This window comes from Prionailurus bengalensis, chromosome C1, assembly GCF_016509475.1.
Source record: "Prionailurus bengalensis isolate Pbe53 chromosome C1, Fcat_Pben_1.1_paternal_pri, whole genome shotgun sequence".
Lineage (NCBI taxonomy): Eukaryota > Metazoa > Chordata > Mammalia > Carnivora > Felidae > Prionailurus > Prionailurus bengalensis.
Window position 1 is genome coordinate 80,229,307 of NC_057345.1, and position 27,493 is coordinate 80,256,799.

The 27,493-nt window shown below is 47.9% G+C and overlaps 1 protein-coding gene across 3 annotated transcripts in view; it reads right to left on the reverse strand.

Moving 5' to 3' along the window:
- The window catches only part of ABCA4 (ATP binding cassette subfamily A member 4), a 131,702-nt gene that overhangs the window by 102,559 nt on the left and 1,650 nt on the right, over positions 1-27,493 (reverse strand). For 2 of the 3 annotated variants that reach the window (XM_043575610.1, XM_043575609.1), the window contains exons 2-6: positions 20,258-20,351; positions 19,081-19,222; positions 17,069-17,208; positions 11,356-11,483; positions 6,670-6,867 (exon numbers count right to left, since the gene is read on the reverse strand). In XM_043575610.1, the coding sequence (XP_043431545.1) occupies positions 6,670-6,867; positions 11,356-11,483; positions 17,069-17,208; positions 19,081-19,222; positions 20,258-20,351 (702 nt within the window). Of the gene's footprint in view, positions 1-2,513; positions 2,743-6,669; positions 6,868-11,355; positions 11,484-17,068; positions 17,209-19,080; positions 19,223-20,257; positions 20,352-27,493 lie in introns of those variants that run through there. The other variant, XM_043575611.1, reaches the window with a different exon arrangement.

Below are 27,493 nucleotides of genomic sequence, written 5' to 3' on the forward strand. Positions count from 1 at the left end.
ATCCAGATTTATCCAGGAGGGAAGTTGTTGCTGGGCAACTGGGAGAATGTGGATTTGAAGTATGTTTGTTGCAACCTGACAGTTGTTAAGCATCAGATGAAAAGAGAGGAAGCAGGCTTCAGTGGTGAGGGGGCAACCAGGAGGGGACACCCTGAGTACCAGGAAATGCGTCATGAGTGGAGAATTCAGACTAAATCACTCAGGGTTGGGGGAAATGCCAAACTGTCTCTACCAGGAGAGGTCACAGAGACATGCTGTCTCCCAAGACTGGAAGGGACAGAGCATCTGAATGAGAGGGTGGGCTCTGGAGTATGTGAACAGACAAGTGATGGGACTTTGCTTGGCTCCAAAGAAACTAGGCCTTTTTTCCTCTGCTGTGACTTCAGTCCCGATATTTGTGGCTGATGAAAGCAAAACTGAGTTTGGAATCTAAGGGCAGTTGAAAGGTCAATGCGTGAGACAGACTCTTGCTAGTCTGAGGGGTCTGAGAAAAGAGAATGTCCTACCTAAGTGTTTGAGCAGAACATTTCTGGGAGTATAGCAATGACAAGGGAGCAAGGGGGCCTCTGCAAAGTGGCTGCATTCCTGCTTTGGTAAGAGCAAAAATGCTTTGTTTCAAAGTGCTTTTCCATCTCTTCTCTAATGTGAATTTCACTATCACATTAGACAACTAGCATAGGTCTTATTATCTTGATTCTACAAATGGGGAGCAAGTGTAGCAAGTAAGCAAACTGTCACTTAAATGACAGCAAGTTAGGGGCCAACCCAGAGCCAAGACCCAGTGTCCTGACCCCCAGATCTGTGTGTGCTCCAGCAGGCTGCCCAGCCTCTGGTCCTCTCACTACTGCGTCCATGCTCAGGGGAGAAGATGATTACTTCATAAGGAGAGTTAAGGAAGAATCTGTGACTATGAGACACTTGAGGGAAGGACATATACTAACAATAGGTAAGAAAGAAATTTTAGTGCAAAAGTTCTTAACCTAGGGCCTGGCTTCACAGACTCCATGAACTCCTACCCTGTGTGTCTACGTGAACTTCTATTTCTTTAGGGAAAAGGTTTAGAGCTGTTATCAGATTCTCAAAGGTAGTCCTAATTCATAAAAAGGTTAAGAACTATCAGAGGCCAAAATCCTTCTCAAAACCAGTTTACCCTGGAGAGAACCTGATCCCTAATACATTGGTGCTCAATCTGTATCTGCTAAGCAAAGGCCAGGACCCAGGACCTGTTATCAGAAGAGCAACTTTCGCAAGGGTCCTCTTGTGTCTGATTTTCATTTTGACCTCTCAGTATTTTTTTCCTTTTAAATTGATGAAAATAACATCTCATGTATCATGAAAACACACTCTGGCCTCCTGTATGCCTGGGGCCCACAAGAAATCTAAGTAGACCAGTAACAATCAAGCCCATTGGCCAGATGCACATTTAATGTACATTAATGTTTCTCTTTCCTATTTCCTCTTTATTTCTTTACCGAAATCCATTCACCCAGTGGAGATTTTGATTGTAATAGATACATGGTTTTACAGATGCAGGCAGAACAAATACTAATGCTATAAACCAAATATACTTGCTGTGAGCTTTATAATTTTCAAAAAAGCAAAAACCCTAATTTCTGAAATCATTTTATTTTCATCCAACAGCTGCTGCCCCTCGCCCATGCTGCTGGCACTGGGTATCACTCCTTTCTCTCCCTCCCTCCCAAAACTCACACAGAAGTGGGAGAAAGTTGTCAGTCCAAAGATTCAGAATCGGGAGGGAGAGGAAATCATGAGGTTAAGTCATTAACGGAACCTCATTATAAATTCCTGGAGACTGGGGCTTTTCCAGAGAATTGTGACACAGCACCATTATCTGAAAATTGAAATGCGCTAAGTTGAATTTAACAAACTGCAATGAAAGATCCCAGAGAACAGAAACCATGGCCATCTCACATGGGGCAGTCCACCCACATTTATTCCCCACGATTCAGCAAGTTAGGGAGCAGAGCCAAGAACAAAGCAGGACATTGAAAGGCGCATACGCTCAGCCCCCCAAGACCGGGTCCTTCCGCGTTCCAATCAGTGTTCAGCCGCCCCACAGTGAAAGAGATATAGGTGAAATGAAGTCAGAAAAGTAAAAACTGTGACAGAATAGTGGCTGAGGGCAAGTAAGGAAAACTGAACTGTGCCACACTGAAAGCGATTGCAAAGGGGAAAACCGGGGGCCAAAATGCCCGTGAGGCCAAATTTCCTCCATCAACATCCATTGAGAAGGGGGAAGGGAGGGAAATTCAGATTTCCCAGCAGTGTGGCAGGTCTTGGCACAGCCTTCGTTCCCCTGCCGAACTTCCACAAATAAACATTCAGAGCAGAAGGGACAGATTTGCTTCTCAGCAAGATTTCAAAGCTGTGCTGCAGAGTCGGAGAGAAAACAGGAAGGACCTTAGAGGGAGGAGAAGGAGGAGGAGGGGCATGCAAGCCTTGGGCCAAATCTGATGGGAAACGTCCCAACCCCTCACCCGAAACTGACATACCATTTTTACGAGGTGTGCAACGTTTCAGGTAGCGTTGGCGCGCACGCTACTTGATACAGATACCGTGGGCCCAGGCCTGAGCTGCTGGTTTTCCAGCTAGGGGCATCAAGCCCGAGAAGACCGCAGGTGAAACCAAGCTCTTTCAAGCTATCTCCGCCCAGCTGAAACCAGGAGGGCCTAAATCTCCTCAGAGAAAAATCCCGCCACCTGACAGTCCACCCAGGTCCCTGGGCGTGCGGCGCGCGTGCGCGTGCCTGCCTGTACGCACGCCCCGGCAGGCACGTGCGCTTGGTGTGCGTGACTGTACGTATAGGGACGGGCGGGGTGGGAGTCAGGCCGCGGATACCGTGTTGGGATTATTTGAGGATGAGAACACTGGCTTCTGATCTCCAAGGGGCCGAGGGAAAACACAGCTGGCCCCAGTTGGTGCTAACGGCCAAACCCTCCTCCCGGATTCCCTCAGCTGAACCTCCGGGTCTGGAGGTTGCACGCCCACCCACCAACGCACGCCCTTGCACCTTACACCACGGGGGCGGGGATTGTCACACCGGCTTGCTGACAGTGTCCCTCTTTCTTTGTTAATGAGCACTAACTTGGCATTTAATAAAACCTTATTTGCACACTGGCGGACACGCGTATGAGAAACAGCCCAGGAGAACAGAAGGTGCAGCATTCCCCCATGCTGCAGCTAAGCGCGGCTGCCCGCCAACCAGCTGCAACAACAGCCTAGTCCCGGAGGGGCCCCCACCCTTGGCCTCGGAGCAGCCCCTGCTTCCCTGATGGCCGTCTCAGAGGGTCTGAGGGTCTTCCCTGAGCCTTTCTCTGCTGCCTCAGGGTTGTTTTTCTGAAAACACTGAGAGGATAGGTACAGGAGCAGTAAAAGCAAAACTCTGGTGTTCATGCCTGCAATCTCTTTTGGGTTTCCTTATTAGTTATTATTATTTTTTAATGTTTAGCCACTCTATCCATTTTTCAAATGAAGAAGCACATTTCAAGGGCACCAGACAGGGTGTTTGTCTTCTTTGCTTGCACTCCATGCGTCCTGTCTTGGTCTCGTCTTTCCCCACAGAGAGGAGCAGGAGCAAGAAGAATGCTGGTAGGGGGTCGTCTTGGGGACCCACTTCCTGCTGAGTTTTTTTTTTCCTCCAGGGGGTCTCTGGGGCTATGAGCTGTCTTTGTTAAAAGAATGGCAGGGAGGATGGGGTCCACAGCACCCTGGTCTTATGGGTGATCAAATGAAAGCGCTTTGAAGCCTTAGTGGCATTTGGGATACTATTATTATGCTTCATCTATAGAAACTGAGACTGTAAATCAAACTCCTATGTTCTAGGTCAGTGATTCTCAACCTGGGAATCAAACTCCTATGTTCTAGGTCAGTGATTCTCAACCCAGCTGGATATTGAAATGATCTGGGAAGCTTTTAAAAACACTAAGGCCCACTGGGAGTGGGAGCCAGGCATTGGTAATTTTTAAAAGTTCCCCAGGTGGTTCAATGTGCAGCCAGGCTGGGAACCACTGCTACAGTGACCAAATGTTGTCAGTGTTGGTTTTTCTAACACATTTTTGCTTATCTCAGGCTGAGAGCTCAGTGAGGGTGGGAGGGCTCATGGCTCAAGGCTCATGGCTGGAGACTTGGCCTCAGCACAGTGCCTAGCCCCTTGAAGGCACCCGGTCAGGTTTGAATGCATGAACACATGTACAGAGGTTGTGAGCAACCACGCAGGACAGGTCTCAGGTCAGTGAGGACGACCAGCCAGAGTTCTCCTCTGGTTTCTGAACTCTAGCACTTACAGAAGGAAAGACTTTCTGGTCGTTCTGAAGCCAGTGACCTGAGTTTGGTTCCAGTCCCTAATGGAAATTTTTGCCTAGGTCCCCCTTTGTCCTGCTACAAGCTGTTTTCCCAGTATTGGTGGTCATGCCCTAAAGGTACATTTGCCTATTCCAGAAGCCAAGGTACTTCAAAAAGAGATGCATAACCCTGTCTTTTTTCTAGTGACCAGAGGATTGCACGATCCTGGGTGCCCAGGGCCCTTTAACACCTCTGCAAACACAGGTACTAGTCCCTAGCTGTGCTGGTGTTCAGCTGTCCAGAATAAGGGATCTTTATCACCTTACTTCCTCTTCTGATTCTAAAAGCAAACCAAGGAATGAGTCTAAAATTGACTCCCTTTGGAATTTTGGACAGAGAAGTTTGAACCACATGCCTTTAATTCTCCCTGCACCATGGGGAGCCAAGAGAGCTTTCTGGGGTCCTGGGCTCTCAGCAGTGATGGCATCCATAAGTACCGACCCCTCTTACCACTCTGGAGACCCACCTGATGAGATGAGCTGGGAACATTGTAGAGTAACATTCTAAGGGAGAGTCACACTTCGAAAGGAATGAAGTATAAACTCTGCCAGAAATGGAGGGGTCTTGTTTTATTTTGTTTTATTTTTAAAAGCTTTCAGCTTGCTTTTAAAGACAAGCTGAGAGTGGATTTTCTCAGACTTGAGAGAGCAACCATAAAAAGGCAAAAGGCAAATTCCTCAACGAAGTTCTCATGATTGATGTATTCCTACAACACAGTTTCAGAAATTAAAATGCAGGCACAAGAGGGGCACCTGGGTGGCTCAGTCCGTTAAGTGTCTGACTTTGGCTCAGGTCATGATCTCACCGTTCACGAGTTCGAGTCCCACATCAGGCTCTGTGCTGTTGGCTCAGAGCCTGGAGCTTGCTTCAGATTCTGTGTCTCCCTCTCTCTCTGCCCCTCCCCTGCTCATGCTCTGTCTCTCTCTGTCTCTCAAAAATAAGCAAAAATTGAAAAAAAATTGTTTAAATGTAGGCACAAGAAAAAACACAATTGGATCCTAGAAACATTTATATATATGAGCTATATATATAGTTATTATATATAACTATATATAATTATTAAGTTATATTAAGTTATATATATATAACTATATATAATTATATGTATAACTGTATATAGTTATTATATTATTATATATGTCATCTTCTCTGAAGGATTCTAATTTTGAGTGTTTCTTAAAGCATGGCCTACAATGATGTCCACTGGAATCCCTTAAGGTAACAGGGCAGGTTCTGGGCCCAGCCCAGATCTCCTGCATCAGTCTCTGGGGATGGCAATTTGGAACTTGCATCTTTTACCAGCTGCCCTGATGATTTTCATACACTCTGAAGTGTGAGAACTGCTGCTCTTCACCTCCTTTTTATAATTCCCTCTCATCCTCCTAGCAAAAGAGGAGGTATTATCAAGTCCCAAGAAGTGTGTCTGGGATGCAGTTCTAGAACACAGGTTTGAGCTAATTGAGGGCTTTCCAAATTTTTGAGACTATGAAGTTTTTTGTTACTCTTTTCTACCCAGAAAAGGCAACCTTTGTGGTCAAGAGCAGACCCAGAGTGTGAAGCTCTCATTTGTTGAAATTTATTAAATGCTTTACATTTATTTTTCCATGTCTCCCTTCTTAACATTCTATACAGTATTATATTTGTTTTATACATGAGTAATGGGGCCAGTAAAGGTCAGCTATCTTATGAAATGGTAGGGCAGGGAGTCAAACCAGGCCTTCTCCTTTCCACCACTGCTAGAGGTGGTAGAGAGGATTTGTCCCACATTTGGAGTGGACTCAGACCTGCCCCATAACTAAGGGTGAACCTAGCCACGTAACTACATAACCACATAACTTTTTTTATTTTTTTAATTTTTTTATTAAATATAATTTATTGTCAGATTGGTTTCCATACAACACCCAGCGCTCATCCCAACAGGTGCCCTCCTCAATGCCCATCACCCACTTTCCCCTCTCCCCCACCCATCAACCCCCAGCTTGTTCTCAGTATCTAGGAGTCTCTTATGATTTGCCTCCCTCCCTCTCTGTAACTCTTCCCCCACCCACCCATCCCCCATGGTTCTCTCATAACCACAAAACTAATGGTGAACCCAACAGTGACTCCTGGGTGCCTGGACAACTACTCTAGATATATTATCAGTCAAGATTCCTTAGGTCTTTGGAGCCTGGAGTTTCCTTAAGAACTGTGAACACCAGGCTCAAGCCCTCCTGACTGTCAATCTGTGAGTCCCTGATGACCTGCGACAGGCTCCACTGCACCCAGGAATTACCTTCCACGAGGTAAGCCGCTAAATGCCTCCCTTACCACACGGAAGAGCTTGAAGAAGTCGACGTTGGCATACAGAGTGTCTTCCACCCACTGGAGGGTGCCCTGGGAGAGGGAGCACATGGCATCGCGCACTGTCTGTGCCCCACGGCGCTGGCTAAAGATTAAGAAGCGCTCCAGGAGGGCCTCGCTGCAGGCGATGTCCTTCAGTGTCAGGTCTGGGATTCCATGAGCAAACTGCAGGCAAGAGAAGCAAAATTGGAAACTTCCCTGTAGGAAAATACTAGCCACCCCAAAGGTGTCCATGTCCTAACAGACAGAACCTGTATATACATTGTGTTGTAGGGCAAGGGGAATTAGAATTGCAGGTGGAATTAAGGCTTGCTGATTAGCTGACTTTAAGACCAGGAGATTATTTTGGATTATCTGGGTGGACCCAATGGAATCACAAGGGTTTTTTGCTTTGTTTTGTTTTGTTTTTGTTTTTGTTTTAAACCTAGTGGAAGAAGGAGGTAGAAGGCACAATGTCAAAATAATGTGATATGAGAAAGACTTGACTAGCCACTGCTGGGGAGGCCACCAGCCAAGGAATGTTGGAAACTGGAAATGGATTTCCCTCTAGATTCCCCAGTAAGAAATGAGGCCGTGCCAACACCTTGACTTTCAGACTTCTGACCTGTAGAACAAGAACATAATAAATTTGTGTTGTCTTAAGCCACTAAGTTTGTGGTGGTTTGTTACAGCAACCACAGGAAACTATACGCTCCCAAGCCTCATTTTATCAGAGAGCCACTTAAAATGTGAGAGATATGTTCTTAGCATGATGCTAAGGTACCATCAGGACCTACTCCCCTGAAGCTGAGGAGTGGGAGTGGCTAGGATGCATTCGGAGTGATGGCAAGAGACCAACCCCCTCTCTCCTTTCTCAATAGATTTAGCAAATAAAAATACTGGATGCCCAGTTAAATTTAGATTTCAGATAAACCATGAGCACCTTTTAGTATGAGTATGTTCCAAATAGAGTCCAAATGGGACATACTTATGCTAAAAAAATCATTTGTTTATCTGAAATTCAAACTAACTTGGATATCCTGTGTTTGATCTGGTGACCCTAACTGCTGGATAGTCCACAGCCTACAGCTCCCTGTGGAGCTCATGGGCAGTGACTCTTGGACCCTGAATCACAGTCCCCATGATGGCCTCAGAGACCAAGGAGACCTCAACCCTGCCCAGGGAGCCTTGGCCACCTAGGATACTAACTGGCCTCCTGACACCTAGGTATTGTGAACAGGTTCCTGAGCTTCCCTGGTCTCTGTGGTCTCCTCAAACCTTCAGATTACACAGTTCTCAGGGCAGGAGAGCAGGGCAGGTTTAGACTCTACTACTTACATCCCTCCACCCCACCCCATCACCCGCTAAATGAGGCACAGGTCATGGCTGACATTGGGTTGATGTGGACTCCATCAAACTCAGGGGACTGTAACTGGGTGTATGTTCCAACAGAGCCTTTCTGTTTTGCCCACACTCTGCTTCTTATCTCCAGGCAAAATCCCACCCCCAACCCTAATCCCAGCATCTAAAACATTCTGAGGTGGAGGGAATCAATGAGCTCACTTTGTCCAAACCTCTAATATTCTAGGGGAAAAAAGCGATGGAGGAGGGGTTAGGTGACTTGAGAAAATTATACAGCAGGCTAGTGGGAAAGCTGGGATACCACAGAGGTTCCAGCTCATTCTTTCATTCAGTGACTCATCCATTCAATGCCCTTTCACTGAGTCCCTTTCTGCAGGGACTAAAACAGTTACTGGGGATACAGAAAATAAGGTGAGTTTTCTGCTCTCCAAGGAGTTTATCGGTTAGCTGGAAATGCAGGCATTTAAAGAGCAGGTAAGTGCTAAAGTGAATGCAGAGAAACCAGAGCACAGAAGAGGGAAGTGTTAAGAATAGCTAGGGTTTACTGAGCGTTTACTGTGTGCCAGACACTGTTCTAAGTGCTTTACATATATTAATTTTTTGACCCCCATAACAATCAAATATGGTAGGCACTTTTACTGTCTCCATTTTACAAATGAGGACACAGAGGCACAGAGTGGTTATTTAACTTGCCTGAGGTCACATAGTTAACTGTGCCACCATGCTGAGATTTGAACCGAGAGCTTGTGCTTTATCACTACCTCTTTGCTCCTTGTTGACTAGGGAAGAGGGAGGGGCAAGACAAAGGAAGGAGGGATTATGAATGATTTCATTGGGGAGGCAACACTTGAGCTGGACCTTGAAGCAAGTCCAGGAGTTTACAGAGCTGGGTGTGGGAGCGGGGTGAGGGACAAGCCAGACAACTATTCCACTCTCATCGTCTAACAATTTCCTAGATGGAGGGAGACCTGCTCGGATGCCAGGCAGAGAGGACGAGGAGGGGCATCCAGTCCTGATGGTGAAGAACAAAATCCCATGTTTGCTGAGAATGACCGATCAGAGAGCTGTAAGCCACACATGGTTTTTTAAATTTAAAGTAATCACGGGGCACCTGGTGGCTCAGTCAGTTAAGCCTCTGATTTTCGGCTCAGGTCATGATCTCACGGTTCATGAGTTCGAATCCCGCGTCGGGCTCTGTGCTGACAGTTCAGAGCCTGGAACCTGCTTCGGATTCTATGTCTCCCTCTCTCTCTGCCCCTCCCCCTGCTTTCACTCTGTCCCTCTCTCTCACTCTCCCAAAAATAAACATTGAGAAAATAATAATAATGAGTTTAAAGTAATCTACATTAAATCACATTTAAAATTCAGTTCCTCAGCTGCACTAGCCCTGTCTTGAGTGCTACCAGCCGCATCCGGCTAGTGGCTACCATATTGGACAGCACAGAGAGAGAACACTGCTGCCATAGGGGAAAGCTCTGGTGCACGGTGCTGGGAAGGAGTTGCACAGCTGGATGGAGACTGAGTTAGAGATCAGGAGGCAGGTGTAGCCTGCAACCAGGCTGAGAAGCAGGGAGGGCATGGGGGGGTGGGGCAGAGAGAGCTGGGACAACAGGATTGGCCCAGAGAGAGATGGGACAACAGCATTGGCATCTGCAAGCAGCAGGAGTTTGGGGTTCCCAGCTCAAGCTCTCACGTTTGCTGATCAGGGAAGGACCAGCTAATCGGAGCAAGCAGCCTAAATAATAGCCAGTGACTCTGGCCCCTTCTCCCCACGTGAGAGGCTCAGCTCTGATGCCAGCAGCACAGCAACTAGAGATCCAAATGTCACACCAGTGAGGAACTGGAAAGAAATTTCCCCTAAATTCCTGCCCTTATCTCCATCTCCCTTTTATTACCAACTGGAAGTCATCACAGGCATTTCCAGGACTTAAGTTTTATGAGCTAAGAGAAAGCAAAGGGGAGAATGAGCCATCAATGCTGCAGCCACCACCCCCTCAGGTGGGGTGGGAGGGAGAGCAGAGCAGGGCCACCAGGCCTGACTTCAAGGGCCAAGGCCTGGGTGCTGTGGGCACTGAGTCCCAAGGGCCCTGATGGACCACCTCAAGGCTGACCCTCTGTTCCCCTCAGGTAGTTTCAGGGAAAACCTCAGGGTTTGAGAAGCCAGAAAAGCAGGTATGGGCTTCTTTACTGCTGTGCAGGGAACCAGCTTGAAAACCCCTTTCCACAGAGCCAGCCCTGCCCAGGCGGGTGGGATCCCCCTCCCTCCTCTGGGCTCAGACTTTATCTCAGGACTGACACCAGCTCTGAAATTCTCTGTTTATGTCTCAGTCTTCCCTGGGGTCTGGAGGAGGTGCAGACCTGGCCAGGAAAGGCAGGAGGGGCGTCTGCACTATGGGGCCACTGCTTATCTTACATTCTCACCGTGTTCATCACGCCAGGAACCCACAGGCCCAGGAGGCTGGGCAGGAGCCTGTGAGGCCCAGACTTTCACAGATGAGGAAGTCTTGTGTTAGTGGTGAACACACTGTGAATGCCTATAGGAGATTATGAAGGTGCATGAAATAGATTCTGGGGGGATTAGGTCAGAATGTGCAATGCGGATCGCCTGGCGCTGAGAAGAAAACATGCAGGAAATCAGAGGCCTGCCACCCGGGCAGGTTAGCTCAGCACACTCAGACACCGCATGCGTGGCCTGTTTTCACACCGAACTCTCCTCTTCCAGTTATTTCCATGGCTGCCTTCTGTTCAGGCAGGTCTACTCAGATACCACCTCGGCAGAAAGGCTCTCCCTGACTGTCTCATTCCAGTAGGCCCCCACCCCATGCCTCCCAGCTCCTCCCTAACTCCCAACTCTGTCACGTTTTCTTCCCAGCACCTATCTTAACCTGGAAGCGCTTATTTGATTATTACTTGTTGTTCCCACTGGAATGTAAGCTCCCAGAGGCAGGGGCTTGCCTGTATTGTTCACACTGTAGTCTGGTACCTAAAATGTCCCTAAGTATTTGATGAATACATGAAGAAACCCCAGTTTCCTCAAATATAAGAGGAGTCTGAGCTACGTGATCTCTAAGGTTCTTTCCAGCTATAAAAATCTGAGCTGTTTGAAGTGTTTCCAGGATTTGGCCTGCTTCAGAATCCTATGATGGGAAGGCCCATTATCTCAAGTGACCCCCAGGTATTTTTCTGAATATTTGGAACAAAGCATGGATTCTGAATGTGAAAGCAAGGAGGAAAAATAATGCAAGGTCTCCCCTGTTTTTCTCAGGCTCAGGGCTTACCTTTCCACTCCAGGGACCAGTGACATCCACCCACCTGCTCAGGACGAACTTGGGAGTTGACCAGAAGGTAGACGACTGAGTCAGACAGGCCAATATTTTTCATGAGAAATAGCGTCAGTGTTTCTTCATCTTTTAGGACATCCCGAATTCGTATCCCTCTTCCTGCATATGAATGAAAGAACAGGGTGACAAATGGGGAAGGAGTCAAAAAAGGAAAAACATGTAGAACTGATTGGAAACATTTCTAATTGGCTCTCAGCAGAAGACTCTGTTCTTGGGTTCCCTCGGAGCTTGGAGGTCAGGGCTTCTGCCAGTAGGCTGTCACCAACACAGTCACAGCATTTACTGCTGACGCAGCCTGGCAAAACTTAGTGAGAAGGCACAGAAGGTGGAAAAAGTTAGCTCAGGGCAGGGGAGAGGGTCATCAGATGCCTGGTGGAATTGGTCTGTAACAGTGACTCTTAACCGGATGGGGGTGAGGAGCTAAAGTGGGGCAATTTTGTCGCCCCTGGAAATATTTGGCAACGTCTGGAGACATTTTTGTCTGGGGAGGTGCTATTGGGTAAAGGCCAGGGATGCTGGTCACATTCCACAGTAGACAGGATAACCTCCCTCCTCACTACAAACTGAGGAACCATCTGGTCCAAAATGTCATTAGTGTTAAGGTTGAAAAAAACCTAATCTAGGGTCAGAGGACATACATGCTGTGTCCACACTGTGTTGTCACAGGGTAGAGGACCCTTCCTGGCATTTCTGCCATCTTAGCTAAGGCTCTCAGCTCAGGGTGTTGACATGGGCAAGGAGAGGTGGGGCTGTGTGAGGCAAGAAAAACTTCAAGTGGGAAAGAGGAGATGGCCGATAGCCTGGACTTGTAATTTCATGCTCTGATCGGCCCCAGTCACATTCTCTCTGACTTCACTCAAAACATACTAGAAGCAGAAATTAAAAACAAATTTTTTTTAATGTTTATTTATTTTTGAGAGAGAGAGACAGCGTGAGCAGTGGAGGGGCAGAGAGAGGGAGACACAGAATCAGAAGTTGGCTCCAGGGGGCGCTTGGGTGGCTCGGTGGGCTAAGCCACCACTTCAGCTCAGGTCGCGATCTCACGGTTCGTGAGTTCAAGCCCTGCATCAGGCTCTGTGCTGACAGATTCGGATTCTGTGTCTCCCTCTCTCTCTGCCCCTTCCCCGCTCACTCTCTGTCTCTCGATCCTTCAAAAATAAATAAACATTAAACAAAATTATAAAAAAAAAAAAAAGAAGCTGGCTCCAGGCTCTGAGCTGTCAGCACAGAGCCCAACATGGTGCTTGAACTCACAAACTACGAGATTATGACCTGAGGGTGGGTCAACCCCAAGGGCCTGCCCGTGCAACTGGGCAGACGCTTAACCAACTGAGTTACCCAGGCTTTCCAGAAGCAGAAATGTTTTATCAGGAGGCATAAAGGACTCCTCACAGTTAAGGTGACCCTGCAGCAAGTGATTGAACCCTTGCGTCTGTACTTGCCACAACTCACAGGGTTATTGTGAGGGTGACTCGGGGTAAGGACTGTGAAGTGGCTAACTCCCAGGCCTGAAAACAGCGAACCCTGGATAAGTGCTTGTTCTGAATGTGTTGTTATTATTCTGACACCTCCCGGGGGATTCACACCCAGGGTACCCACCTCCACTGCCTGCTACCAGGGCCAACACTTCAAGCAGGCCACTGCCACAGTTCGTGAGGCCCTGGCCACCAAAGAAGGCTATAGGCCCAGATATTTATGAAATCATTTCAACGTCAAGGGAAAGCATCTGTGTTACGTGAAAATGCCTCTGTCTATATCCCAGCTCCCCTGGGAGCCTGGTTGACAACTTATCTCTTAGTGCTTCTTTAACTAACTTTAATTATCAAATGCCCCTGCTCCTTCCTGGTCCTAACACCACAGCACCCCATCCTCTCCCACCCCCCACATTCTCTCCTCACCAGGTGACCTAGAGGCCTGCCCCGCTGAGTGCTTGACAGCCTTCACTTCCGTTTTTCAGGTCGATCCTCTCCCTGTGGGGCTCGTCCAGATTGAGGTTGCTGCTGATTGCCTCTTAAAAGAGGATGGGACAACGCCATGGGCCTGCCCATGCAACTGGGTCAGGGGCACCCGGCCCCGACACTCCCCTCCACAGCAGCCTCTCAGACATTGTGCCACCAGGGAGTCCAGTCTCCCCACCTTCCCCATAGGGAAAGCCCAAAGGCTTCAGGGGAACTAGAATACAAGAGGGAACCCTTCCGGGAGCAGGAGGGGTCTGAAAGTGCTGCTCTATTTTATTCTTGCCTTCCCCTTTCCCTGCTAACGTGAGTCATGTTGTCTTCCAAACTCTGCTTCCTTTCTTCCTTCCCCTGAACCCCACCTCAGTTGTTCTTTCTCCCAATCACTTCTTCACCTATAGCATTATGTCATAGACTGGCTTCAGTGACACCCCAACACACACACACACACACACACACACACACACACACACACACACATCTCTGGAGAGTAGAGGACTATAGACCCTGCTTTCATGATACCCCTCGTCATACTAGCAGTGCTGGGCACACAGCTGTAAGCCCTTGAAGTCACCTCTCTCTGACACCCAGCATGAGAGCCTGACATGGAATTGGGGCCTCAATAAATGCCTGTGGAGTGACAGGAGGCACCCAATAAATACCTATTGTCGGGACCTGAGATTAGGGACCCCATCTGACTGTTGATCAATTCGTTATTCTTTAACTAACTCACCTGAACTTACATACAAATATCTTGCTTGGAGAGGGTAGCCATTCTCCCCCACCCCAGGTGACTGGGTTGCTGTGGCCCCAGGGAGAAGGGGCAGGAGTGTGCTGGTTCCACACACCTGCAGAGGGGTGGGGGCCACCCTGTAGGGAGAGTGTGGGGCCCAAAATGTAAGAGGTGGCTGATACCAGACAGAAGCTCTACCAGACTCCTGAGGGAGAAATGTGAACTGGGGGCCTGAGGAAAGAAAAATAAATTTTGTTTAAAATGTGGTTCTTCTTGTTCTCTTCCCTGGGAAGAGGCTGGGGGAGGGGGATGCTGAGGCCCATGGAGGTGAGGGGAGCTGAGGGTTGGGGTGGGAGAGAAGCAAGGAGAATGTGTAGGGTTCATGGGAAGAAGGTGTTTGAAGATGATTGAGAGACCACAGAGCTTGCTTGGGGGTGAGAGGGGAGGGGGCTTCATGTCTGGTGTTTTACCATTAATCCTCCCCTGCTGAGAATGCTGCACTACAGGTTTGCTAGGAAAAGAAAAGGCCACCTGGGTCAACCATCGGCATACTTTCCCAGGTGACTGGGAACTGACAGGCAAAAGCACATACCAACGACAGCCGCCCACCTCGCTCTCAAAGGCTTTACCCTCCAGTGGAGCTTTGGGTTGAGGACAAATGTTCACAGTGAGCAAGGTCCTCAAGTGACCCTAGAATGGACCCTAAAGTAGTCTGCCATGCTGATGGTGGACCCAAGTCCCTGGCCTAGAATTCCTTCAGAGACTTTGGGGATGGTCCCCTCTCACGGCCACCAAGGTCAGGGGTTCCGTGAAATCTTTGCTTCCAGCCCCCAAATTCCTTTGGGTAGCCTTGGCTGACCCTGTCTCCCCAGACCTCCAAAACTGCTCTCAATTAGAGAATTTCCCTCACAGCCTGGAGGCCTGCAGAAGGAACCACCTGTATGCCAACTCAAAAGTAGGCCCGTGTTGGGGTTAGCAAGTAGTGACTTTGGTTCTCATATACACACTGTAAAGACCACAGAGAAATTGTGGTTTGAAATGACTTCCTTTACATTTCCTCCCAGCTGGACTCCATCTGACAATCAGATACCGAAATGAAATGTCTGCCTCCTTCCAGATCCCACTGGATGAATGGGGTGGACAATCACTCCAGTGGTTGGACAGCCCATGTTCTCATCTGCTTCTTTAATCCTGGGCAAAAGTGTTCTCTGGTTGCTGCCTCTCCCCCTTTTTTTCTTACCATTAAAATGTTGATTTTACTCACACCTTACTTAGCTTGAGCTAAGTAAACTCTTCTATCCAGAGCAGCAAAGAAGGTAGTGTTTATAATCTGGTTTGTAGAAAGTTACTGCACAAAGAACATGTGTCACTATTTTTGAAAGAATTAAAATGTAATGAAGTAATCTTAACATGCATCTGAACATGCCCCTGTCCTTCATTGCTCCAATAGGCAGAGGAAGGAGAAGGTGGCCCAGTGGGAATTCTCCTAAAAGAACTTTCCCCTCCTGACTGTCCTGAGCTCTGGAAGCCCGCCTGCTTCCCTCCACCGCCCTCCCCAGGGTATGGTCACTGTTCTCTCAGTCCTGGGAGCCCTCGGGGTGACCACCCACTCTGACCTGTGTGTTGAGCTGCATGGGTGAGGAGCCCCAGAGGGCTGATGTGTGCCATTCTCCCGCTCGTCTTGTTTGGAACCCTGAGCAGGAGCTGTTCTATCTAGCCCCTCCTATCCCCTTGGTAGACCCCTTGCCCGTCCCTGTCATCCTCTAAGGTCATCCCGAGAGTCACTGCCCCCCATCCCTATCCCAGGAACATAGGATGATCCAGCATCTCCAAACCTCTTCCTTCCCAGCCTCTGAGCCACATCCCTTAACAGTTCCCGCACTGGCAGCCTTTTCTCTGCCTGCAGGACTGTCAAGACTGGATTTCTGTCAAGGCTTGCTCCCTCCCTGATGCTCATTTTCTCTCTGGGGGCAGGTGGGAAGGGGGATAGGGTTCCAGCTGGTGCCCAGGCCTCTGCCATATCCAGCTCTCACTGTTTCTGAGCCCAGGTGGCTCTCCTACCCTGATGCCCGGCTCCTCTATTCGCCCGCACAAACTCAGTGACCCAATGGCCTGGCCTCTCTTTCCCTCAACCTCCCCATTGCCTACCTTCACCTCTGCTCTACTTCAGCCACCGTGGCCACCCCCAGGGGCTCATTCTCATTGCTCCTGCCTGCTGTGGAAATCCTGAATCCACATAGCTCACTCTTTGAAGTCACCAAGGCTTCCATCCTGCTCAGTTCCCCAGTCCTTAAACAGGATCATGGAACTTCAGGAGACCTCTATTCCTTTGTACCCCCATTTCCTCCCAGCCATTTCAGCACTTCTGGCATCCCATCATCCATCCTTATACAGCCTGGACCCGATGCATGTCTTCCAGGCACTGCCTTCAACCGCTTGCCTCCTGGACTTTCTGCAGCACCTCCCTGTATCCCCCCAGGCCTGTCTCACCCACCTATGCACCTGCTCTGCCTCAGGGTCTGGGATGCTGAATATCCCTGGAAGAAATGGAATGATCGTATATATTTATGCCACAATACACATATGCACTCTGACCTCCCTGGCCCCTTACTTGACATTGCTTCCACACATCTTTGGCTAGCTTGCTCTCTAGTGCTCTATGAAAACAGTTCCACACCTTTCCTTTTACCTCTTTCTTCCTGCTTCCACACCTAATCTAGCTCCATACTTCCCAGAGTACAACCTCTCTCGGCATTTTCCTTTCTGTCTCTAGACTTACCTGGAATGAGAACGTTCCTGCCCTCTTCAATTTCCTAACTTTGAAGCTGATGAAAAGAGGAGTCCTCCCCAAGGTGAACTTCATGCCACCTCTATATCCATTCCTTCCTGCCTCCTCTAGTACCTTTTCCCATCAAATCTCCCTGCTCTTTCCTGTGCCTTCTGTCTCTCTGATGGATGAGGCAAGTGATGGTTGAGAACACGCAAGAGCAGCACACCTGCAACTCTCTCAGGGTGAGTCCGGAGGGTGTCCATGAGTTGGGAAAAAGTTTGAAGTTCTTTCCAAACATGGCCAAGGTGCTGGATCTCTGGTGCATCCATAAGGAGTTCTTGAAAATCTCGAAACACTCTTGCCAAGCTGTAAGAAAGACAAAGCTTCATCAGGAAAGATATGGTTGTCACTTTCATAATAATAATAACACTTCTTGCTGTTCTTTAAGATACCACATGTTTGGCCCAGCTACTACATTATGTATCCTTATCATACTGTGAAGGCCAAAGGAGAAAAGGACATTTGAACTTTGTTGTACATATAGGCTAATAGAGCTGGTGAGCAATTTGTTTTGTTTTCTAGTTTTGGCAGGGCTGGGTCACCTCTCAACCCCATGCTCTGTGTGTCTTCTGTCCAGAGAAGCCTTAAGCAGGATGACATTAGAAGATATTACTGGAAGTTCTTTCCAACCATTGCCACTTCTCTGACACCTGCCCTTCCAGCCATTCATAGGCAGGGACAGCCATGCTAAATCTCCAATTCCTCCCTGCATGTGTACATGCACACACACACACACATACACACCCTCTCCCATGGCTAACTGGACAAGCAAAATGAAGCTGAACCAATCAGCTATGTTCCCAGGAATTTGAATGGTAGTCAAGGATGCTCTTATGATTGGCCAGGGCAAGGTGCTCTGAACTAGACAACCAGAGCCAGCCTGGGCTTTGAGAAGCAGGGACATTGGTCCATGGAGAGAGGTGAATGTAGTAGATGCCCAGAGAGGGCCAGAGGGCTGAACCCTGTAGGCCCAGACAGAAGAGAGCTGGTCCCCAGCCGTCCAGTCCTTGTCCTGAGGCCTGCTTGGCTTCCCTTGACTTTGCAAGAAGGTCTAGTGTCCAAATCATATATTTGTCTCTAGAGCTTCAGCTTGCTTGAATGGGTTTCTGTGCCTTGCAAGCAAAAGAACCTTGAATAAGTCAATATTTCACCTGCAACAAGTATGTGAAATATGAAACCTATATTTCCTGGTTCAAATGCCAAGTACAGCTGGAGTCTGAAGCCCTTCTTCCCCAACTCCCTCAGGTTATAGACACCTCTAGTGCCAGTCCACCAAAGCTCCATCTAGCCTCCACTGAGGCATCTCCAAAACTCTCCTGATCCCACCATATAACCCCATGGGATCTTTATGGATGGGTGGGTGTTTCCTCTCATGTACCTCAGGGAGACTCAAGCTGAAGTTGTAGATTGCAAGTTAAAATCTCCAGGTGGTGTTTGCAACCACGTGAGCCCAACTAAAATGTCACCTCCCTGACATTCTTAGGAAAACAGATGTTCCCTCTTCTATCTTCCTATATTCCAGGGATTAGCAAACAGATACATATTATAGGCTAACAGGCCATAAGTCTCTGTTGCAACTACTCTACTCTGCCATTGTAGGGCAAAAACAGCCATCGTTTGTTCCCAATGGGGAAGGCTACCTCTGAGCATTGGGCTGACTTGCCAAGTGCTCCTTTTCTTGAGTCAAAATACAGGTTTGTCCTAGAGGAATTATATCCGGAGCTCCTCTAAGGAAAAGAACTGGAGTAACCAAATATCCTTTTCCATCTGACCTGTGTTGTTATACAAGTATAGTGAAGCCCACTTCCCAACAACCCCTTGTTGGTGTCCTTCAGATGTAAGTTGAAGATCAGCTCAGTGGGTAAAGGACAACCCTGTGAGTATTCCTGAGCCTCTGTCCATAGGACATGCTCACATTATGTTCTCCCACCTCCTGCTCTGAAAGGGAATTCCAAAGGCAGATTCTCTTTCTATGTGATTTGACTTGAAATTAGACCCCAGATGAGAGGTCATTAGCCTGGAGTCCACGACTCCCCCCAAATCATATGCACAATGTAATATTTTATGTGTGTGTCCATTTTGGGGGCATAGGGGTTTTCATCTGTTTCTCAGAAGGGTTGTTAGCTCCTCAGGTTAAGAACCAGTGCTCTTAAGATTCGGGGGAATCTCAACACTTACATGGAGTCATTATAGTTTGACACAATTCCAGGAGATTCTCCCGGGGTGGGACTTTGAAAACAAGGATTGTTCACATTGCAGAACATCCCCTGAAGCCACGGCAACATTCCTGCTGAGGGCATCGCCTTGTTGGGAAAATGGCCTTGAGGACAGGAAATGAAGACAAGGAGTTAGTCTTGGGAATCACATGGGATGCTGGTTCTAGTTGCTGGGGCCTCTGCAGGAAGGATCCTGGCCCCTCTGGTGTTTTCCTTCATTCATCAACATTTAAGAAGCAGGAGCCTCTAATAGATGTCAGGCCCTATGCTGAGTACCAGAGACAGGCTCTCTCCTCTCAAGCTCCCAGTGTAGTTGGGAGACAGACAAATGTTCTAGTAGAGGTACAGAGGGAAGTGTGGAGGGGAACAGAGGAGGGATGGTGGAGGGATGTTAGCTCGAGATGGCTCCACAGTGTTGCTGACACTTTAGGAGGAAAGGAGGTTCATCTATTCCTTATGTTCTTATGAGCACCTACCCCAAGCATGCAAGAAGGTTGCAGGTTATGGGCTCCTTGGGGTTAAGCAAGAGTTTGATGAACAGGAAACTGACCCAGAACTTGAGGCTTAAAACTCATGAACAATACAGTAAAAAACAAGAATAGAGGACTGGGAAGCTTTGTATTACTCCTGAGGTCTGCACGTCAGCTGCTCAGAGGGAGAAGATGTCATCCTGGCTGGAAACCATGACATAGTATAAAAGAGGCACTCACAGGCTCATTCCATGTCCCAAGGTACCTCTGGGATCCAAGAAATAATATATGACTACATGTGGCTGTACAGCATCCCTTCTCATTTTTCTCTAGCACCGTATATAACATATCCCTAGACTGGTCTCCAAAATAAACTCATTTATAATCTGCTTTTAAAACCAGTAAGAGTTTAGGTATAGGGAAAAAAAGAAAAGAACCGGCAGAAACAAAAACTAATTTCACAATTCTTCAGTAACTACATACAAGTATTTGCAAAGATGTAGGATTAAAATATTAGTTTGTATGATGCTAATGAATCTCTGTTTTTTGCACTGTAGGCATGAAATGATAAGTAGATCCAATCTGGCACCCTTAGCCCCCAAGGCTTTCCTAAACGAAAGGATTGGACCTCCAGGCTGGCCAGGGCTACCCCCCCTCCATTATGCTTACATTCATGTTGGCTGTAGAGTGGGTTGACATTCCTTAACCAGATCAAGAGCAGAAATAAAGATAAAGGCCATACAAGTTCCACCACAAAGCGAATCTGGAAAAACAAAACAAAAAGAAGGAAGAGTGATGCTAACACATTACTGGAAACACACCCAGATAAGACACACAAATCAGCACCTATCTGTGCAATAGGGTTTGGTTGTGGTCTATTTCCTAAAGGACTTCCTCCTTTTGTCGCCTCTCCCTCATTACCTCTATCCTGACATATTAGACCAGTAAGACTTTTTGTCCATTTGGGTTCTGCTCTGCCTCTATTTTAGGAAACTGCATTAACAAAGATTTTCAGCAAGGACCAAGATGGGTGCTTCAGTACTTTTCAGATGTCACTGTGCATGTGAATACAGACTCTGTTCTGTAGAGGCCTACCGGGATCTCACATGTCTAACAAGCTCCCAGGTAATGATAATGCTTCGGGTAGCAAAGATTTCATTATAACCTCTCATTCTGCAGATGAGGCCCAGAGAAGGCAGGTGACCTGTGTAGTGTCAGAATAGCAGTGACAACATCTGAACCAGAATCCAGCCTCCTGTCTCCAGAACCAGTGCTCTTTCTGCATTTCTCCACTGCCCTGCCTTCTTCTAGTGCACACTAGACCTCGTGTGTATCGCCAATGAATGACCTTGCATATGAGGTCACTGAATGAATGAGCAAATGACTCCGAAGTACTGTGATCCATAGTAAGGTCAATGAAAATCTGTGTTTACTGACATCTTTCCTTCCACAATTTCTTGTTGCTTAAAGGAAGAAAGCAGTGCATACTATTGTGAGTTTTTACAATTCTGGCTGCTGCTAACAACACACGGTTGAAAGCCATTACTAAAATATAGGTTCAATTAGAGTTTAAGGACTTGACTCCAAAGGAAGAAGCAATTGGTTGTTTCAGCCATATTCTGTGGCATTGCACAGTCATATTCTGTTGCAGGTGTGGGATTGTGGGAGGGAAGAAGAGGAGGGGGCATGTGAATTGGGGAAATGGAATAGCAATTCTACCCAACCCCCACTCCAGAGACCTTAGGAAGGAAACTCCTAAGATCTGAAGGAGAACTTTTGCTGATGGCTAAGAATAGAGACTTAAATATATATAGATCAGCTAGGGGTCATTTGCATGGTCTTTGACCCTTTGTCATTCCTTTCTTCTTCTTCTTTTTTTTTTTAAGTTTATTTATTTTGAGAGAGAGAATGAGAGAGCAAGAAAGACCAAGGGAGGGGCAGAGAGAGAGAGAGAGAGAGAGTCCCAAGTAGGTTCCACACTAGCAGCGTGTGGAGCCCAACTCAGGGCTCAAACTCATAAACCATGACATGATGACCTGAGCTGAAACCAAGAATTGGACACTTAACCAACTGAGCCACCCAAGTGCCCTGACCGTTTGCCATTCCTTTCAAAGAAATGTACATAAGTGCTCAGCAAAGTGATAGACACCACAGCAGGTACTCAGTGAATATTTGTTCCTTTCCTGCTAGTAGAGTATGCTGGCTATGGAACTATTGCAAATTGTAACATAAATCAGTGCAGGGGAAAGGATAATGCATTGAAGAAAAAACAAAACATGCATAGGGCAGGTGGTTGCAGTTGGAACTTATTTTTTTAAGTTTATTTTGAGAGAGAGAGTGCACTTGGGTGTGCATGGGCCCACAAGTGGTGGGGGGCAGAGAGAGAGGGAGAGGGAGAATCCCAAGCAGGTTCTGTGGTTTGTGCAGAGCCCAGAACCTGACTTGGAGTTCTGTCTCATGAACCCTGAGATCATGACCTGAACCGAAATCAAGAGTCAGATGCTCAACCAATTGAGCCACCCAGGTGCCTCAAGGTTGTAACTTTTTACTCAATGTTTTATTCAAAATATGTCTAGGGAAGATATGTTAGAGGAAACACACTAAAATATTATTATATATGATATAAATTTTCCTTAAGACACTCACTTTTCAGGGCTCCCCATACACATTTTTCTATAAGATGGCAAAGCATCAAAATTGGCCAATTCCCATCCAGTGTTACAAAGACTGACCCCATTGGATAACCATTGGAATGTTGGCAGTTCCCCTAGGGCAAGCAAACCAAAGGAGGAGGGGATTGAGCCTCTTCCCCAGGGACCCTATCTCACTGTTAACACCCTCCCCAGCACAGCTGTTCCCACAGCACCCTGCACTCCCCTTACCACTCATTGTAAATCAGAGTCCTTACTCCTTCATGGAAATGGAACCCTCACTGGTTGCGAGCTTCCTAAGGGCAGGGGTCGTGTCTATCCTTGTCACTACTTTGATTCCACACCCGACACAGGGCCAGCTTCATAATAGGTGCCCCATAAGTATGGAATGAACGAACCTTTGCTGAGACTGGTCTAGGAGGTTCCTGGAGGAGGTGGAGGTGACACAGAGGCTCAAGTCACCAACACTTTGCAGATTTAACAAACTGCACCCCCCGAGGCATGTTCTGTACACTGGCTCCATGCCTTCTATCCTAGGTCCTTCTGTCAATGAGTAAGATCAGGAAGCAAGTCTGGCAAGATAACCATGTGAGTGACAAGTACAAGCAATGAAACCGGAAGTTGTTCCTGGTGTCTTCACCAAGGAAGCGTGACAACTAGCCCAGATTCCACACATCAGACTCTTCCCCTTAAGACAATTGCTTGCAACCTTGGCTTTCTTCCAAGTCAGTCAGCTTCCTTCCACGTAGCAATGTCTATCCGGAGTAGTCTGGTATGTGAGACATTTGGGAATGGGAAGATCTGGGATAAGAATCACTTTGGGGCTTGTTTCATCACTGAATCTCAGTTTTCTCATCTGTGAAATGAGACCGTTTCGTCCTTCAGCATACACTAAGAGTTGAGAGTGTCAGTACTGAGGTTTTTATCCAGCTCTGCTCCCTATTAGCTGTATGACTTTGGGTAACCCATTCAATCTCTCCATGTCTCAGGACTTCATCTGTAAAATGGGGGCTGATACCAGGGCCTCCCCACCCCCCCGCCCAGAGTGGATGAGAGGAGGAAGTGAATGTGAAACACCTAGAGCAGAATCGGGTACAAGGTAACATTCAATAGACACGTATCATTTATTATTGACCCTCACTTTCACAGAGATCACAGGGACGCTGTAGGTCACAACACATTATAAAGGCTAAAGAGCAAAGAGATCTCATTTACTTTTTACCTGTGAGGTCTTAGGTCTGCCCTCCACTCACATTCAGGTTCCCTCTCTTTCTCCCTTTCTGGATTCAGAACTGTTCATTTGCTGGTTTGGAAACATGGGCTTCTTGAGTTACTGACCACCCACTGTCCCCTGCTCCATCTCTTAGAGAGGCTTGCACCAGGGGAGGGATGGGCCAGCCTGGCCTACCTGTCCGTGGATAAAATTCCCGAACCCAAGCTAGCACACACACACATCCCTTCCAGTGTTTGTCACACACGTTCTCTCCTCTCCTCACTCACTCCTTCTTGTATTTTTGAAGTATCCGGTCTTTGCAGGACATTGTGATTTGAAGTCCCCCATCCCCCCACCCCCACCCCAAGTGGGAGACCAGATCAGAATTCTCCTTTTCCTCCTTCATTCTTTGCCTGGCCTAGGACTAGTGTGGCTCTGCAGGTGTTCCTCTCCACCGTATCTCTGAGTTAGGGCTGCTGTTGTCTGCCCCCCACCCCCTCTTGACCACCTTCTTTCAAGGCAGGTCCCAGGTGGCTGCCAGCTGGAATCAGGTGGGGAGCTCAGGCTGTGCCCCACATCAATTACACCGGACATCAGGTTGGTTTTTGTTTGTTTGTTTTTAACACTTCTCAGGTAATTCCGATTGTGCAGCTGGGTCTGAGAACCACCAGCACAGGTAGTGCTTGGTAAATGAAAAACGTCTGTTGAGAGGTCAGTGCTATTGTTCTAACTCTGCGACGTTTGTCTTGGAGGGGCCGCATTTCACACTCCCTCCTGCACAAAGACCACTGGCAATTCTTTTCCAGACGGGCAGGTCCTCACAACAACCTCTCCCCATGGTCCCCGCCCCAGTCATGCTCAGCATCCCCACCCCAAAGCGGCATCCTTGTCCTTGATGCTCAACTGTGCGCAGGCATACCCCAGGGAGAAATTCCACAGCGTAATTAAAAACATGTTTTGAAGGCGGCTCTGACTCCCCCCACCCTTTCCCTTTAAACATGTCTGTAACTTTAATTAAGCCCAGCCAAGGCTCAGAAGGGGCCGGTGGAAATTTTTTTTTTTTTTCCCCTAACTGGTATTTCCTTGTTCTCTCTCTCTTTCTCTCCTTTTTTTTTTTCTTCCCCTCCCCCTCTCTTTATAGCTTAGTCTACATGGGGGAGGAGGGGTTGCAAGGAAGGGCAGAATTGTGCTTGTTGTTTTAAAACTCCGCCAGCTAGATTTCCTTCCCTCCTAGTCTGTTTCCAATTTAAAGGTGGGTAGCCAAGGCTTGAAATGAACTGCTTGATTCTCCCTTCTGCACCAACAACCCAGCCAGGATTCTTAGCCTGGATGAATCCACCCTGGGACCTGGGCAGGCTTGCAGCGGGCTGCCTACCCTCCCTGCACCTGCCAGGTTCTCCTTGCCTATTGCTGTGCCTGGAACCAAAGGCCACAGGCCTAGCAGGTGCCCAGGTCATAATAACCCCCCTACTCTCATGAGTCCTCAGGCCTCCCCAAACATCCTGCTCTGACATGGAAGCTGGGACAAGGGGAGGACACCAAGGAGGCCTTGCACCGGGAGCTCTCAGGGGCAGGAGACACACCCAGTGATCTTTATAAACCTGGCACAGTGCCTGGCCCGTAGCAGATACAGGCGGGTGTTTATTTGTCCGGGGCAGTGGGGAGAGCTCTCGTCATTGGAAGTGCATGTTCTAGGGCCAGCCTTGAGAAGTCTTCTCTCACGCTCTCCAAACCCCATTTCTCTTCTGAGCGCCCAGAGCTCATCCTCACCTCCCACCCCACGCTTCCTTCTACTCCACTGTTGCGTGCACTATTCTGTCGGTAGTTTTGTGCAGGTGTGAGCTCCCACCGGGCTCCAAATTCCATGAGAGCAGGGGCTGTGTCTGACTCACTGGGCTGTGCTGGATGTATAGGGTGATCATACAGCCCAGTTTGCCAGGTTAAGTGTTAGTTTCCATTTATTGCCCTGGTGCCATTGCTCCTAGTACCTCCTTTCACTTTCAGAACTGCCCCAGTTTGGATAATAAATTAGATGGCCACCCTATCTTTGTGGTCTCCATGACCACAGTGTGGGGTCACGGCCATATCTGCCTGTCCTGAAGTCCCAGGACCAGTCCTACCCGTCACTAACCTCTGAAGCCTCATTGACCTCAGCAGTACCTGTGGAGACACCAGTGGTATCTCTCCCATGGAGCTGAGGTGACACTACAGTGCCAGGCACTTGGTAATACTTGATACATGTTAACGGAGGAAGAAAATTTTTAAAAAGGGGTGGGAGGAATGCCCGGATCTAATGATTTTCATCTTCTTCCGTCAGGGGTTGGGAGAAGAGGAATGGGGACATTTGATATCTGTTTTGCTGTTGCTCACAATAGTAAACACCCAAAGACCACGGACGTTTGAACAAGTAAAAACCTGGGAGCTGAGTTGTGGGCTAGGTGTGTTGTACTTTCCTTACAGTCACTATTTGTAGAGGCAAAAGCTTCCAGAAGAACCAAAAGCTTAGGGAAGGAGCCACAGACCCCTATCAGGGCTGCAGGGGGCTGTGGAAGATGCCCCCATCTTCCTCAGACATCCTGGAAATTCCTGGAATATGGTAGCAGTGGGGAAGTCGGCTGGAGGCATACCAGGCAGAGATCTCAAATTCCAGGCCATCGGGATGACACCAAATGAATGTCAGCCCAGACTGGGTCTAGTCTTAGGAGATTCCCCCAGCCCAGGTTCTCAGCCCAGCTGGTCCTATCTCACCACAGAGAGGCTGGCCAGGTGTTCCTCTGTGGAGAACACCATGAGAAAGACAGAGTCCCCGAACAGGGGACACCCACCAACATCAGGGATAGGGAGCGGAGGTTGTGAGGGACTCTGAGCCAAATCCCGTCTTTAAAAATAGGGTCGTTCTCTGTAATAGCAGCATGCCTGACACAGAAATAGAATCATTTCAGCAGGTGAAGTCCTCAAGCATATTGTCTGAAGGCCACAAAGAGCACATTGCGAGTAGAATTAAGTGATATTCTTAATTTCTTCAGGAAACGAGATAAAGAAAACAGTTGCTGATTGGGTTTTCCTTGGCATTCCACAGATGGTGAACATCTTGTGGACAAAGACCATGCTTGTCTTGTTTGCCATTGTGTACCCAGCACCTGGCACAGTGCCTACTGATTAATAAGTACTGGTTGATTCAAGGAACACATTAATAAATAAATGGATTTAATAGTGAATCTTGTTTGGGGCACCTGGGTGGCTCAGTCAGTTAAGCGTCTGACTCTCCATTTCAGCTCAGGTCATGATCTCATGTTTCATGTGTTCGAGCCCTGCATCAGGCTCTGCGCTGGCAGTGAGGAGCCTGCTTGTGATTCTTTGTCTCCCTCTCTGTCTCTGCCCCTCCCTCACTAGTGTGCACTCTATCAAAAAAAATAAATAAACTTAAAAAAATAGTGAGTCTTGGGGCGCCTGGGTGGTTCAGCCGGTTAAGCATCCAACTTTGGCTCAGGTCATGATCTCGAGGTTCATGAGTTCAAGCCCCACGTCGGGCTCTGTGCTGACAGCTCAGAGCCTGGAGCCTGCTTCAGATTCTATGTCTCCCTCTCTCTCTGCCCCTCCCCTGTTCACGGTCTGTCTCTCTGTCTCTCAATAATAAATAAAGGTTAAAAAAATTTAAAAAAAAAATAGTGAATCTTGCTTAACTTTTGTCTATTTTCATTCTGGAAGGGAAGTTCTTGGAAGCCAGGGACTGAGTCTCTGATTACTGTTAGCACTTGGCTCCTGAGGGCAACAACTGACTTCAACACTTTGGAAAATCAGAGTTGCTTTGACAAAGGAAAGCAGCCTGAGAAGAGTGGTGTTTCCCAAATATGAGGGGATCCTAACTTGGCTTCCCTCTGCAGCCTCCCTAAGTCCTATCCAAGCCACACACGGCAGAAAGGACCGACCACCTGTGCACATGGTTGGACTGTCTCCTTTGCTGCTTGCTCCCTTTGGGCTAGTTATTAAGCTATTGTCCCTCTGCTCCAAACCCACCCACCAGCCAGGGTTCCTCTGGGC